This window comes from Kogia breviceps, chromosome 12 (assembly GCF_026419965.1).
Source record: "Kogia breviceps isolate mKogBre1 chromosome 12, mKogBre1 haplotype 1, whole genome shotgun sequence".
NCBI lineage: Eukaryota > Metazoa > Chordata > Mammalia > Artiodactyla > Physeteridae > Kogia > Kogia breviceps.
In genome coordinates this window covers 91,790,214-91,806,169 of record NC_081321.1, presented here as the reverse complement: position 1 = coordinate 91,806,169, position 15,956 = coordinate 91,790,214, and the positions used below count along the sequence as shown (strand labels likewise).

General features: G+C 45.2%; 1 protein-coding gene across 22 annotated transcripts in view; it reads left to right on the top strand.

Annotated features, from left to right (window-relative positions):
* Positions 1–1,937: 1,937 nt before the first annotated feature.
* The window catches only part of RBFOX2 (RNA binding fox-1 homolog 2), a 262,010-nt gene continuing 247,991 nt past the window's right edge, over positions 1,938–15,956 (top strand). For 7 of the 22 annotated variants that reach the window (XM_067010082.1, XM_067010078.1, XM_067010076.1 and 4 more), the window contains exon 1: positions 1,942–2,208. In XM_067010082.1, the coding sequence (XP_066866183.1) occupies positions 2,026–2,208 (183 nt within the window). In that variant the 5' untranslated portion in view covers positions 1,942–2,025. Of the gene's footprint in view, positions 2,209–15,956 lie in introns of all 22 variants that reach the window. The other 15 variants (XM_067010084.1, XM_059080784.2, XM_059080785.2 and 12 more) reach the window with 5 other exon arrangements.

Sequence of the window (15,956 nt, the reverse complement as noted above, 5' to 3'; positions counted from 1 at the left end):
CCATGACTTGTAAGTGACAGAGCTAAAACTTGACTATTTTTATTGGTCTATAACATAGCCTAGTTAAAACAATGTGCCTGCTATGAAAACTCAGCTTTAAGACAAGTCCTCCAGTCTTCCCTTGCACCCAGTCTGCAGGCCCTAATCTCCTTCAATATAGAAATTCTTAAGTCATCAGTGGTTCAACATCACATGGGCAGTAGGTGGTAAAGCCTGGATTCAAACCTGGGTTGGTCTGACTCCAAGCAGGAATCTTTATCACTGGACTGTTCCAGCACTAGTCAGGTTAAACCCAAGTTCAAAGGATAAATCATAGGCCTATCTGGAAATGACCTGAGAAATCATCTAACCCAGGGTTTCTAAACCTCAGCACTATTGACATTTTGGGCTGGATAACTGTTGTGGGAATTGTCCTGTTCACTGTAGGATGTTGAACAACTTTCCCAGTCGTTCCTGGTCTCTATCCACCAGCAGCATCCCTTTCCCCAACCCACCCCAGGTGTAACCAAAAATATCTCCAGATGTTGACAGACATGCTGGGGGAGGGGGGTAGGTGCAAAATCGTCCCTGCTTTCAAACCACTGATCTAAATCATCTCCTCATTTTGCAAATGACGGAACAGGGGTGGGCACGACATGGAACCCAGAGAAAGTGGATGCCGTCTTAGTCCTTACAGTCTGGTAAGAGAGAGAAGCTATTGTACAAATATCTCTAATTGCACGAAGTTGATAAGCAATAAAGTGTTAGGCAGCAAGGTGCAAAGAAAGAGAATATGATCTGGTTTCCTGAGATATGGATCTGCCAGTTTTTATCTGCAGGACTTAACCAAGGTTCAGGTTCACCATCAATGAAACAGAGATCATGGTATCTACTCTGCTTATACCACGGTCTCCAGAACGGGTCTGCGAATCCATTGTGCAAACTGTGAAGCTCTTACAGACATCAGGTATTATTAAGATGACCACAAATGTGATAATTATGATTAGAGTAAAGGCTTTCAGGACTGGGGAGAGAGGCCTGTAGTGGTGGCTTCATTCCTGGACTTTCCAACTCGAGATTCCCATTCTCCTGCGGGAGAGGGAGCAAGCAAAGACCTCTCTACCCCAGAGCGCCTCTTCCCTCGCCTGGAACCGACGCGGGGAGATGGGCGAATTCGCTGCACTACTATGCACAGCGAGTCCCGCCAGAGGGAGTTGCTACGCGGCCTCGGGCCTCTCAAGCCCCGCCCTTTCTAGGGTGTGGCCCCGCCCTTAGGGAAACAGACTCCGCCCCCTCCGCCCTGTAACTCCAGCCGCGCTGTACCTCCAGGACAATCCCTCGACCGCGCCGGAAATTCCCGAGCTCCCCCGATCTCTTCCCGGCCTCCCTCGGGCGCCCGGAGCGGAGGCGGCGGACAGTGCCGAGGGGCGCTGGCCCCGCCCCCTCCGCGGGCTCGGCCGCCGCCCCCCTCCCCGGCCGCCCCGGCCTCCCGCGCGGGCTGGAGTCCCAGTTCCCGGGCCCTCCCTCCTTCTTTCTCTCTCCCCGCCTTCCCGGGGCTGCCACAGTGGCGGGTCGGAGGATCCCAGCCAGTCAGCTCGTTCCGGCCTCGAGCCCCACCTCACGCCAAATAAACACCCCTCCCCACGCCTAGGGAGCCCGGACCGCCCCCTTCCTCCCTCTGCCCGGCGTGTGGCGAGGGCCAGAGTGAGGGAACGAGCGCGGGCCGGCGGGCTACCTCCGTGAGTCCGCGAGGCGGGGCGCGCAGCGGGCCGGGCCGGGCCGGAGGTCGTGTGTGCGCGTAGGGGCGCGAACGAGTGCCCGTCGCGACCCGCCGGCTACCCCGAGCCGGGAAGCCGGCCTGCCAGCGACCAGCGGCGACCGCCCGCCACCGGCGAGGGGGCGCCGGGCCCGCGCGCGCACGCACGTACGCAGGCGTGGGCGGGGGCAGGCGCGCACCCGCCTGTCGCGACAGTCGGGGCCGAGGCCCAGGGGGAGGTGGCCTGTGGCGGGTCGCCGGGCTCCCGGAGGCGAGGGGGGCGCGGGCGGATGGCGGAAGGCGCCCAGCCGCAGCAGCCGCCTCAGCTCGGGCCCGGCGCTGCTGCCCGGGGGATGAAGCGGGAGTCGGAGCTGGAGCTGCCGGTGCCCGGAGGGGGAGGAGACGGAGCCGAACCCGGCCTGAGCAAGCGGCCGCGCACGGAGGAGGCGGCGGCCGACGGCGGCGGGATGCAGGTGACCGTGCGGGGCGGGTGCCCAGTTACCGCGGGGGTGCGGCGCGGGGGTGCGGCGCGGGGGCCGCGGGGCGGCTCGGGGCTGCCGGGCTTGGAGCGGGGAGGACTGCCCGGGGTCCCTGCTTGGAGGTGGGAGGGGGCCGATCGGGGCCTGCTTGGAAGGTGGGGCGAGCCCTGGCTTGGAGGCGAAGGGTGCAGGTGGAGCCTGGTGTGCCCTGGAGGGTCCTGATCCCTGAGGGGACGGGGGGCCACGTCACATGAATAGGTGTTGGGGGGAAATTGAACGTGCTTGAGATGGATTCCATTTTTTCAAACCCTTCCTTAGTTCCTTGGGGTGGGGTGGAAGCCGAGAGATCTTGGGTCTGTTGTCCAGAGAGCCGGGGACCCAGTCAAGGACGGGGAAAGAGTGGTGGGAAACCTCAAAAGAGGGAGTACCTTTTTGTCAGCTCTCGACACACAACCTGGATGGAGAAGGGGAGCGACATAGAAAGGAGAGGAGTGAAAAGCGAGAAACCTCGAGAGCCCAAAGGGGATGTGGCTTAGATTGTGGGTTAAATCAGTTCCACAAGGAGTGTGAGAAGTACGAGGAGTTGGGTAGTGTTAGGGGACGCCGTGGTGCTCGAGCTCATTAACTTTGTGAGCTACTGAGTCTGGCGACACAGGACCGGCCCCTCCTGTACTTGGCCAGTTGCATCTTACATAGCTGGGGCACCGACTAGTTCTTTAATGTCCTGGGGTATAAAAGAAAATTTATAGGGCTGTTAGAAGATGGATTCTGAGTTGTGGACTTAAGGAGAAGCTGGTTGATTTGGATAGGGACTGGCAAATGTAGTGACAATGTCAGTTGACTTCGTAATTGGAGGAAGATCGTGAAACCTTCCCAGGTTTTAGGATTTGGTCTCTGTTCAGAACATACTTACTATGAAACGGTGAGGCTTACCTACCAGCAATCGTTTAGACTTCTGCCTAATTCTCTTAGAATCATAGAATGTTAGAGATAGAAGGGACCAGAGACATCATCTTTGACTGGAGTTCTTAACCTGGATAGACTTGGAATATTATTATGCAAAATAGTACTCTTTGGTGGGAGAAAGTCAACAGTTTTCATCTTTTTTTATTCAAGTCCCAAAATGTTTTAATTACCTCATTGTACAGATGGGGAATCAAAAATCCAGAGCAGACTAGTGACTTGCCTAGGGCCACTCACTTAGCTGGTAGTAAAACTAGAGCTAGAAGCCTAGTCTTCTAATTTCTATTCCTGTGCTCTCTCCATTACAGCACTCTTGGAAATCTCTGCAGTGCTAAAAGACTTCCTGTGCTCTTCTCTCTCTGCTTTTCAAGGCTCTGTCTGACTTCCTGTGTTAGAGACGGAGCTGTATTTAAACCTGGCGTGTTTGCTGTGTGCTTCTTGGTCTCCCTTGCAGAGGCCACTCTATTACTTGTGTTGACTTGGGTAAAGTGACCCTCTTGGTGTTTATTTTTGAATTCTTTTGTTTTGTTTGCCTCCTTTTGTTCTCCATTTGAACTCCCTCAGGCAGAGGGATTGTGAGAAGTAAAAGCTCGGGCCATGGAGAAAATCTAGAGGAATATGGGGAGACTTCAGGTAAGGTGGGTTAACACTGGATGATGAGGAGAGAAGATTGGATGTGGGTGCTGGTGAGTGTGTTCTGCTTGGTGTGTGCATATATCTGTGTCTGTCTCTATTCATTTATTGCTTCTGTCAATCATGGTTAATAGTGAGACTCCCACTGCCTTCCCCACCTTGCCTCCTGGGGCCCATTATTTGCTGGTTGCCTTCAAATTGGCCAAGGATAGTAGTATTTGGAAATGGAGCAGTGTATAGGGACTTTGGAGTATGCAGAGGAAGCAGTGGATTAGGTCCTTTGGGTACAGATGGGCAACTTAGAACTATCCCATGGAGAATCCTTTTTTCACTCTGTGTACTTGTGGGTCTTTATTTATTTTTCACTTTATGCATTCTCATTGTTGTAGTTCCAATACACCATGTGACACAGGTATTCAAATCATCATTTTAGCCCCCTACCTTCAACTACCTGTATGGTTCTGGGAAAATCCCTTCTTCGGGGACCTCTGTTTCCTTAGTTATAAAATACAGTGTTGGTACAGGATGATTTCTAAGTTATCTCTCAAAAATATGTCAAGTTCCCTGACCTTAAGGTACTTGGTGTCTGCAATCTAGGTGAGGAGCCAAAATGGGTGAAAAGTTAAAAAAAAAGAAAAAAGTGCATGTGTGTGGGTATGTATATGTATCATACATAGGTATGTATGTGTGTATATATATATATATATATATATATATATATATGATTTTTTTGGGTAAGTTCCAGAGGAACGGGAGTAGAGATACCACAGGATAGATGTGTGTCGCAAGGCATTGCAAAATTTAGAGCCAAAGTATGCAGAGGATTTGTGCCACTGGGGCCAGAAGAAAGAGATGGTCATTCCTGCCAAAATGGTCAAGGAAGGTTTTATGGGGAGGTTGAAATTTGAGGTATAATTGGGAGTAAAGGGAAAATAATGTTCATGAAAAGATAAAATTTACGCCTAGGTCACCTACATCTCTGGGATCTTCCTATCATTCTAATAAGAATGATAGGATAGGGCTTCCCTGGTGGCGCAGTGGTTGAGAATCTGCCTGCCAATGCAGAGGACACGGGTTCAAGCCCGGGTCTGGGAGGATCCCACATGCCGCGGAGCAACTGGGCCTGTGAGCCCCAACTACTGAGCCTGTACGTCTGGAACCTGTGCTCCGCAACAAGAGAGGCCGCGACAGTGAGAGGCCCACACACCGTGATGAAGAGTGGTCCCTGCTCGCCACAACTAGAGAAAGCCCTCGCACAGAAACGAAGACCCAACAAAGCCAAAAATAAATAAATAAATAAATTTATTTTAAAAAAAAGAAAAAGAATGATAGGATATTTAATATTCATTTAACTGATGTTTATTGAACAGCTGCTAAGTGCCAGGCCCTGTTTTAGAACCTAGGAAATATGGTAGTAAACAAAACAAAGACTCCGCTCTCATGGAACTAATATTCTAATTGAAAGAGACAGACAGTAAAGAAATCAACTATTATTTCGTGGTCCTAAGTGCTAAGAAGATAAACGGGAAGGGGTAGAGAGTGGTGAGGAGGATGGTTAGGGAAGGCCTCTCTGAAAGGTGACCTGAGGAAATGGGCTGTTCACATATTTGAGGGAAGAGCGTTCAGGCAGAGGAAGTGTGGGTACAGAGGCATTGACGGAGAAGTGCGCTTGATGTGTTTGAGAACGAGAAACCAGTGTAGCTGGAGGAGAACGAGCAGGGGCGAGGCAGTTTTAGGAAATGATCTCAGTGGTGTAGACATGCCTATAGGCCCATGTAAACATACATGTCAAAAATCTAGAGTAACTTGCTTTTTGGTGTACGGGTTTGTCTTAAAGCACATGTTTTCTTCTTATATCTTAACCCAAATGGAGTTTCTCGGAGGTCATAGCTCTTCTGGGAAGCCTTCCCTGACAGTTTAGTTCACACCAGTCAGACCCTCCTCTTGCCTCCTGTTGTGTTGATGCTTAATTATGCATCATCTTGTATGTCCCTTCATTGTTTTATTCTTGTTTCCCTAGAGATTCTGTAAGCTTCTAGAAGACAGGAACTATATTTTCTTCATATTTATCCTTTGTAATACCTCACAGTTTTGGGTACATAGTAAGTGCTCAATGCCTTTTAGGTTGAAGTTGAAATTTTACCTTTTTAAATAATTAAGGAATAGAAAAAAATCATGAAATTTAGGGGTGAAAGTACTTTCAGGAAATTCCCCAATCTTTTGAGTGTCAAAGGATTAACCCTTTTTTTTTTTTTTTTTTTTTTTTTTACAGAAGTTAATTTCCTAAGACTACAGACTCAATGGAGCTATGGCTCTAAGCTGCAGATTCCAACCTTGTTGAGTTACAGCCACTAAACTTTTGGGATAAATCATTACTTCCCAAAATGGAGCACCAGGGACACGAGAGAGTCTGTGGTGCTTCTGTTATAATCCTTATGCTAAGAAGGAACCCTAGAGAGGAGAGGAAGGGTCACTCCTTTTCAAGGCCAGTATCCAGAAGCTTTATGTGGATGGCAGAGGAGTTCACACAGCCCTGGAAACAGTTTGGAATTAGAGAACCCTGAACTGTAAAGTAGGAGGGAAGAGACAAATTCAACATGAAAACTGAAACACAGCTTGAGAGATGTAGTTAGTTGTTAAAGAAGGTATTTGGAAATATTGTTCTCTAACCTGGTAGAAAGTTAAGTGAGTTATATGTATAGATATTAGAGGTTTGTTTCACTTTAAGCAAGTCTGATATATGTGAAAAATTTGGGCTTTATTAAACATACCAGGAATAAATTCTTTTGTTCAGCTCTTCTAGTGAATATAAACAATTTAATGAGCAAAAATTCAATTTTTGTGCAACTTTCTAGGAACTTAGCTGCTTCATAAGGCAAGGTGCAACTTAATTATTATTTATAGCTTTCAGCAAAATTCTTTATGGTAGTGAAATGTTGGAATGTGATTATTACATGGCTAACTAACTGCTTCTGACCATAGAGTCATAAATCCATTGTAGCTAAGTGAGTTCAGAAGTTGTTCATGTTAGTGGTGAATCAACCCCTAGTAGCAGGAAGACTTTCTGGTCTCAGGGAAGGGCTTCCAGGTAGCCTGTAATTGCTCTGTAGATACTGTATTTCTTAAAGTACTTTATGTTCCCATTTGCTTAGTTCTGGGTTTCTTTCCTCCTAGGTGGATGTCTCTTTGGACTTTGAGTGTTTGGTGCTGAAACTGAATGTGGTGCTACCATTTGCGTAGAGTTATAAAAACGATGTGCTTTCCTTCCAAGTGATTTTGTGAACTATATCTCACTAAAATTGTTGAGTTTTTCATTTCTCCATGTCTTAATCTGCTTAGGCACCCTAACAAAATACCATAGACTGGGTGGCTTAAACAACAGAAATTTGTTTCTCACAGTTCCAGAGGCTGGAAGTCCAAGACCAAGGTGCTGGCAGATTTGGTGTCTGGTGAGGGCTCTCTTCCTGTCTTGCAGCCAGCTGCCTTCTTGCTCTGCGCTCACATGGCCTTTTCCCCTTGTGTGCTAGTGGACACACACAGAGAGAGATCTCTTCCTTTCCTTATAAGGGTCCTAATCCCAACATGGGGGTCCTACCCTCATGACCTAATCACCTCCCAACAGCCCCACCTCCAAATGCCATCATACTGTGGGCTAGGGCTTCAAGATATTAGTTTGGGAGGGGACACAGACATTCATCCCATAATACTACCAGAGTGGTAAATATTGTAGTTGGAGAAATTGAGGCACAGTCATGTAAAAATTACTAATTTCTTTCAAGCCTCACAAGGAAGCTTGTGATTGTGAAACTGGGAATGTCTTTGAGAAGGAGAAAGATCTGAATTCAAAGTAGAATTTAAAAAAATTTTAAAAAACCAAAACAAAAAAACAAAGTAGAATTATTCTTCATGGCAACTCAAGAGATTAGCCTGAGTTGAATTTGTCTCCTAACTTCCTCTCCCATTTTTCTAGCCACGTTGTCATTTTTTTTTCTCTATCATACTGACATGTGAACACACCAAAGCTAACTAGAGATTTAACTTTCATTTTGATATAAAGCAGACTGATGCAGACAGGCCTCAAGATTACAGGGCTGGGAAAGAAATTCAATGTACTACTTGGTGTAAACAAGAATGTTGCTAGTGAATCTTTGGTTTGACATCTCTCAGGCCATCAGTTTGATATCAGGCCTTAATAATTTGTGGAAAAAATAAAGATGGTCATTTTAGTGAATGGACTTGTTTGAATTGTTTTTTGATATGCATTTGTAAAGCATAATAAACATCTTTTTCTGGGGCAAATGTGTACTTCCTTCAGAGACAGAAGGGAAGAGCATGCGAGACGGTGGAAAGGAAATGGCAGTAATTGGAGCGTGAGCAAACAGATGGAGGAGGGATGGCGAGTGCATGTGGTGTTTAGGTGGCCCCTAGGAGTATTGAGTTTCCTATTCTTCTCCCCCACAGCCCCAGTACAAGCAGGCAGCTTACATGGCTAAGGTTTCATTATCTAATCCATCACAGATCAGCCTGAATAAACCCATTGGCTGGCGGTGATCTAGTTAGGAGGGTAGTGCAAAGCTGCTTGAGCCAGGATTGGGGCAAATCGGATCAGAACTGCCATGTGAATCCTGGACATATTTCTGTAATTTGGGTGGTAAAGTAGTTTGAGAAATTTAAGAGAGAGTGCGGGAGAGCAAGCAATCAGCCATGAGTGTTTTCAGATGTTGTCATAGAGACCCTGAGGGGAAGTGTATGGAGCATTTGATATATTTCTCTGGAGTATAGTCAGGTTGCTCTGATTCTTTGAGTCTGAACAGTTTTTGGTCACGAATGCTCAGGAGTGACCTTTTTGGAGCATTTGAAGATTCCAGTTGTGATCACTCAATTGTGTCTTCTCTGAGTGATCCCTTCATCCGAGACTGTATAATGTGTGTCCCCTCTCAGTTTTTAAAGGGGAGATATTGTTATTATTATTACTAACCTTAATATGTCATTATGTTTGTTATCCATACATACTTGAAGTATGGTGTAGTGGAAGAAACAGTATTTAGGATTTCATATATTGGGGTTTGAATCCTGGTTCCTCCACCTACCAACCAACTGAATGACCTTTGGTAAGATATTTAACATCTGAGCTCCTGTTTACACATCCGTGAACTGGGGGGATTACTGCATATGCTGATGAGCTGCTATAATGAGAAACCGAGATTATTTAAGGTTCCTATAATGGAGCCCGGCAGTAAATGTTTATTTCTTGCCTCCCTTATAACCTGCTACACAGCACTCAGCGAGTTCCTGCTTACTTCTCAATCAGCATGGAGTGGTTAATGTGCTTCTGATTGATTAAGTGCCAGAGTTGGGAGTTACCTGAGATGAGCATTGTGTGAAACTGGGAAATCTAATTGGTTTGACATCCGTGTGGAGGAGGCGAATGGACCTGGTCATGGTGTTCTCTCCAGTGAGAGGAAGAGGAGACATTCACTCCTTTGCTAAGGACTAAAAGGACTCCTGAATTGTCACTGTCCCTGCATTGGGCATGTGGACATTTCAGGAACCTGTGGGATCTCTCCTGGGAGTGTGGGTGACAGAGGCACTGGCTGTTTTGGTGGTACTTGGGATGCAGGAGTGGCGAAAATGTCATTTTGTTCCAAATTTTATAAGGTTTGTTGGTTAAATGTATTGTGTCAAATAGATGGCACGTTTTGTTCTCATTTTTGTTTGTGGAGATTGAGCTGGGATGCATTTGTCTCTTGTGGTCTCTTTCTGGACTCTTCAGACCCACCTTCCTGACTACTAACAGAGTCATCCATCTAAAAGAGCTTAAAATGATTTGATAGCTTATCTCTGACTTGTGGATAAAGTCCATTCTCCCATTTGGCCTACCAGGCCCTTCTGGACTGACTTGTGCCTGCCTTTCTAGCTTCTTTCTACACTCCACCTCCAAGTCCATGGCAAGGGACTTGTAGCTTCCTGAGCACGCTGTGCTGCCCAGGCTCATTCATACCTCTGTGCTTTTGTTTCTGTTCCACCTGAAATTCCCGCCTCACATCTCTCTCTCATTTGTAAGGCTCAGTCATCAAGAATAAGTTGGGATACTGAGTCCTCCTGGATGCCTTTTGTCTCTGCTCCCATCCCTCCCACATTCTTGCTGCTTTCCAGAACATCATGTCCAGACCTCTGTTTTAGGACTTTTTAGATTAACATTTGTTCAACTGTCTGCCCCTCTACCGCCACCTAGACTGTGAGATCAGGGGAGTCTTTGGGATCCATAGGATCTCGCACTGTGCCTGGGCCGGAGTAAGAAACTGTCATTCTTGTTGAATTGAACTTTGTCTTCCTGCTCCTCAGCTGGGGCCAGCAGGTGGCTTTAACTGTTTTTCCAGATTTTCCCTAGGGGGTCTAGCCCTTGGTCTGCTTTCCAGCTCCTCTGAAGACTAGGTGTTGTGGGATTTGTGAATGGTACCTGATCTTTTCACTGATATCAGGGTTAAAGGTGAGAGAGGGGTCTTTGAAAACCGAAGCTGGGGTGGAACTTAACTGCCGAATGTGTCGAATGTGTCGGGTGGGCATGGCAACCTGATGTTTCGTTTCCTGTGTTCAGAAATTAATTGAGAGCACGTGCATATGTATAAAAAGTGCCTTTGTGATGGGGTGGCTGAGGAAACTAGAGGAACCACACGATTAAGGGGCAATTAGAGCTAACCTGTTCCAGTTCATTGGAGCAGTCTGTTGACCTACCTTTTACAGTGCTGCTGAGAGATTCTGGAGTGTTGCAGTTCAGATGTATTACCACCATTTGGGACTAAACCCATTTGATCAACTGTGGACCTTAGCCTTTCCGTTCTCAACCAGTGAATTTCATAAGCTATTATAGCTTGTTTTTATGGATGCAGGAAAAATGCCCAACTGAGACACCTCACGGAGTATATGCTATTTTTCAGATCATTCTTTGGCTGTGTTTGAACATGAGGAAAATTGATACAGTTCTTTTATTTTTATTTTTTTGGGCTGCGTAGGGTCTTAGTTGCTGTGTGCAGGCTTTCTCTAGTTGTGGCAAGCCAGGGCTATTCTTCATTGCAGTGCGCAGGCTTCTCATGCAGTGGCTTCTCTTGTTGTGGAGCATGGGCTCTAGGCATGCGGGCTTCTGTAGTTGCAGCAGGCGGGCTCAGTAGCTGTGGCTCGCGGGCTCTAGAGCGCAGGCTCAGTAGTTGTGGCGCACAGGCTTAGTTGGTTCGCGGCATGTGGGATCTTCCCGGACCAGGGCTCGAAACCGTGTCCCCTGCATTGGCAGGCGGATTCTCAACCACTGCGCCACCAGGGAAGTCCCTGATGTAGATCTTTTAAATCTCAGCTTTGGAGACAGATTCACAGAAGTATTTTACAGGAATCTTCTCTCCCTGGCCCTTGTTATCCCCACCTCCTTCCCTTTCAGCTTCTGATTTGTGCTCCTATGTAATCCTCGCCTGCTTTCCAGCCTTGAGACTTCCCTTGCTAGTTTAGTTGGGGCCTCTTTAAAGGCAAATGGGCATACTTTATAGTGCCTCTGGCTTTTTGGATTCTGACTGAATAAAGCAGGTTCTAAAAAGGGAATGAGAGAGACCAGTTATATCACTTCCTTCTGACGTGTTCTGCACATACGTGGCATCTAGAAATTTCAGCCAAGGATTCAAGGCACAGCACACATGATAAGTACCACTTATGAAGTAGATGACAATTTTGAATAACCAAATGATAATGGTTGAGTAACTGCTTAAAAACCTACTTTCCCAAGGGTGGAAACCGAGCCTTTGAAAATTAGACTTCCACATGGGTGTGTTCAACCATAATACTCGGATTTTTTAGGGACCTAAGTCCCCAGATAATACCCTGGTATGTGGGACTTTTCCCATATAGGAGCTGGTTCCGTGGTTTCTCCTTTGCCGAGGAAAAGAGGTTTTGCACTGGGTATTGGATATTTTATTCCAGGCATATGGTTTTTCAGGAGGCATGCTGTTTATTTTTCTTTGGGGCTGCATCGATTTAGTTGCATCCTAAATTGTTAATACCACAAGCAAAGCATGATTTCTTGTGAGGGATGGGCGGGGGAAGCTGTGGAGCCTCTCAGCTTTGGGGTTTGGGGTGGAGAGCAGGAGCCACGCTGGTAGAACGAGAGGAGCTGCACACGTGGTCTCGGGGCACCGTGGGGTTTGCATGTGGGCTCCAGAGAGTGCTTGAGTTGGAATACTTTTGGAACTGAGGCTCATGGGAAGTTCTTTCAGTTGCTTTATTTTGAGCAGCTTTTTCCTCTGCAATTTGGCAGCTGTTTGGAGGAGGGGGCATTCGTTGCTGTCAGCCAGGATGATTTCCAGAGCAGACCTGTATGGATTTCATTTAGGGATTTATTTAAGGGGTATGTGGCTTGTCGTGAGTCAGGAGGATTTTGGTTCCATTTTCCTGGAAGTTGGTGGGCTTCTATGAGCCTGTTCTATTTATCTTGGACGGTTAGGCAAGTAATAAGGCAGCTGCATAGTTAGCCCTTGTTGCAGGGAGCTTAGTTTCATAGGTCATCCTCTCGGGGATTTTTGTACAGTTACATTTACAGCCTGGAGTTTTCTTTGCCTTTTTTCCCCCTCTTTTTCCTTCTGCAGTTCAGTGCTCCATAAAAATTCTGAGGAAGGTGGGTAATAATTTGGGGTAGAAGACAGGAATTGTTTAGTTCCCTCCCCACCCCCATTTCTTGCCCAGCCTTTCCCCACCCCCATCCTTTGCAAAAGAATCTGCAAATGAGGTCGCTTATCCCCTAGTCAGACTGGCCTGTCCCTTGATCTGTCTGAATATGTGGCTTTGACAGCTTTTACCTGCTATTTCTTGGTTTCTAGAGGAGGGGATAGTAGGATCGTGTGATTTAAAAGCAAGAACTGGCAAAATTGGAAGATGTCTTGTGGTGGCTCCCAGCACCCACAGAGCTGAGCTCATTGGCTTGCACCTCATACAGACTTCTAGGAACACTGTCACTGTCGGTGGCTGGCACGATGGCCTGGAGGATTTTGTTGGCATTTCAGGAAGTCTCCACAATGGCTGCCTCTCACAGTGGGAGCGCTGACAAAGCTTAGGGGGAGTCAGTAGCACTTGTTTTGAAAGTATGACTCTGGTCTTAGGCTGCACATCTCTGTGAGGGGTCAGAGGTGGCCTTGTTTGAAGAATGGACAGTAGTGCTCTACACCTGTCACTTAGGTGGCTCATTTCCTACTTGTCTGTGTTTGCTATCCTCACATACAAATTTTATGGTGTGTTTTGTATGTTGGGTTTACACTTGAAGCCATAGCCTGATTTGTGACTTTTAGTAAGGTGATTTGGCTAATCTTGGTATCATCCTGGACTTTGAAGTGATGCTGGTCATATTTAAAAGGTCTGTGTCAGGGCTTAGAAGTTGATATTTCTGTTGATGGCCTCCTCCCCTCCCCAGCTGCCTCTCATTATGCATTAGATACACATCTTTTGTCCCTGTACTTTGTGTTACAGGTCTTTAGCTGCTGTTGTGATACTAAATAGATACTTTTGCTGCAACATTTTGGCTCTGAGCTGTCTTGTGTTTTACACTCTTGGAGATCAGTTGGTTAACTTTGGCGTATGGCATCCACACAGCAGAAGCCTTTCAGAGAGGTGCTTATCATGGACCATTAGTGATTTTTGTCAGCTGTATAAAAATGCTGTGATTAACCGATACCCAGGTATCCATGTAGATGAGCAGTTTTCCTTTACGCTTACTTGGCACTTCTCTCTCTAGGAATAGTCAGGAGTAAGTGTTCCCTGGTAGGCTTTGTGTTTTAATCCTGGGAAGCCTGTTTTAAGAAACCTTTATATTTGATTTTCTTGAGGTTGGTATAGGGATCATTTACCCTTATTGAATTTTAGCTTCACTATGAATTGTTTTCTGCAGTGTTAATTTTAGACAAATAGTAAATACTTCTTTGGTTTAACAGTATCCCAGAGTTTGAAGAAACCTACAAAAATTGATTGGTCCAGCATCTTGTTTTAAGCAAGGATATTTTCTAATTCATTTTATCCCAAGCCGTTCTTTGTTGATTGCTCCTTGTGAAATGATAATAGGTGTCATTCTGACACACACACACACACACACACACACACACACACAGAGTCAAATAACTTTGGAATAGGGTTAAACAGAATTTAAACTATCTCATTTTACTTTTCATAAGCAGATGTTGTGACTCTATATTTATAAAAACATATTTAGTGAAGCATCTTCCTCTCTTCCCTGTTCTCTACCTGCCCTGTTAGTTTCTTGTTATTCCTCCCCCTTTCTTTTTACACAAACCCTATCATACTCCACCTATTGTTTTTGCACCTTGCTTTTTTCATTTACTGTATCAGAGGTTAATTTTTTTAATGTAACAGCGTCTGTTAATATTTTCATTAATGATTTCTGTTTTTTTTTTTTTTTTTGTGTGTGTGATGCTTAGAAAAGTTTTTGCCACTCTCAGATTATAAAAAACAGAATGGGCTTACAGACAGACAGACCTGACTTGGACCCCTAGCTTTTCCACATCACAGCTGTGTGATCTTGGTTAAGTTACGTAACTTTTCTAAGGCTCAGCTTCTTCCCTTATAAAATATGTTATAGGATTGGTATAAGAATTAAAAGAGATAATGTATATAATGTGCTTAGTTCAGAGCCTGACACGTAGTAGGTGTTCAGTATACAATAGCTGTTTTTATTATAATTACCAAGCCCTGTTTTCTTATATCCCAATGCTTTTTGACTTCCTTAAAGGCAGGAACAGTCTCTTAATCTTTGTATCCTTGGTTCCTCCATCAGTGCCAGGGATATATAATAATAATAAGTCAGTAAATGTTTGTTGAAAAAATAAATCAACCTTTATACAATCTTTTTTAAAAAAATTTTATTTTTTAATTTATTTTTGTCTGCGTCGGGTCTTAGTTGTGGGATGCGGGCTCTTCGTTGCGACGTGCAGGCTTTTCTCAAGTTGAGGTGCTCGGGCTCAGCAGTTGCAGCACGCGGGCTTAGTTGCCCCGCAGCATGTGGGATCTTGGTTCCCTGACCAGGGATCAAACCTGCATCCCCTGCATTGGAAGGCGGATTCTTAACCACGGGACCACCAGGGAAGTCCCCAATCTATTTTTTAAAATGTCCTTAATAATTGGTGTTGCTTTTTGTGTAATCATCATGTCTGGATGTACCTAATCCTCGATAATTATAATTACATTTATATGATGTTTTATAGTTTATAAAGTGCTTTGACACAAGTCTTAACTTATTCCCTGTAACAAGCCCAGGAGATAGGTGATTCTTCTTCCCATTTTTCAGATCGTGAAAATATACATCTCTAAGCCTCAAGACAAGGAAGTGGCAAAACTGATGCTTGTACCCAGATATTATGGCTTTTTATCCAATAACTTTTTCTCTGAGCCTCATGTCTCTTGGACCAAAGGGTATGATTGATAAGGAATGGAGTGAATATGTGCTTCGTTGTAGGCCACACGTTGAATATTGAAAACATTTTATTCATTACCTGACAGTGGATTCCTGTAGCACTTGAAGTCAACACTGAACCCCAGTTTTCTTCTTCAATAATTTGGATCTAGCCAATGTTTTGAATTGGGATTTTGTTAAAATTTATCATGTACTTGTATGTGCCAAGCATTGTGTTAGAGACTTTATGTGTTTATCTCACTTTCCTGTAGTTCATATTGGGAGGAGTTAGATGGGATAGTTGGTTGCTGTATGTATGGTAGTTTGTTACTGTTGTTTGCCTTAAAGTTATCAGCCACTAATTTTATTATCAATCAAATAATGGGTCAGCAATAGCTAAGTCAATGGATTGATAATGGTGGGTAGTATAAAATCATGAGAGCTGAGGGCATCTCAAAGTTACCTGGACCAGCTCTCTGTTTCAGTCAGGTGAAGTAGATGCTGTGCCCATTTTTATGGAGAAGTTATGTCAGGCTCAGAGAGGGTATGAGAGAGCAAGCAATAAGCTCAGACTTTCAGCTTTAGGACTAAATAGAATCTTTCATTTCTTATTCTTTTTAAAAAATTTTATTTATTCATTTATTTAATTTTGGCTGCATTGGGTCTTCGCTGCTGCACGTGGGTTTTCTCTAGTTGCTGAGAGTGGGGGCTACTC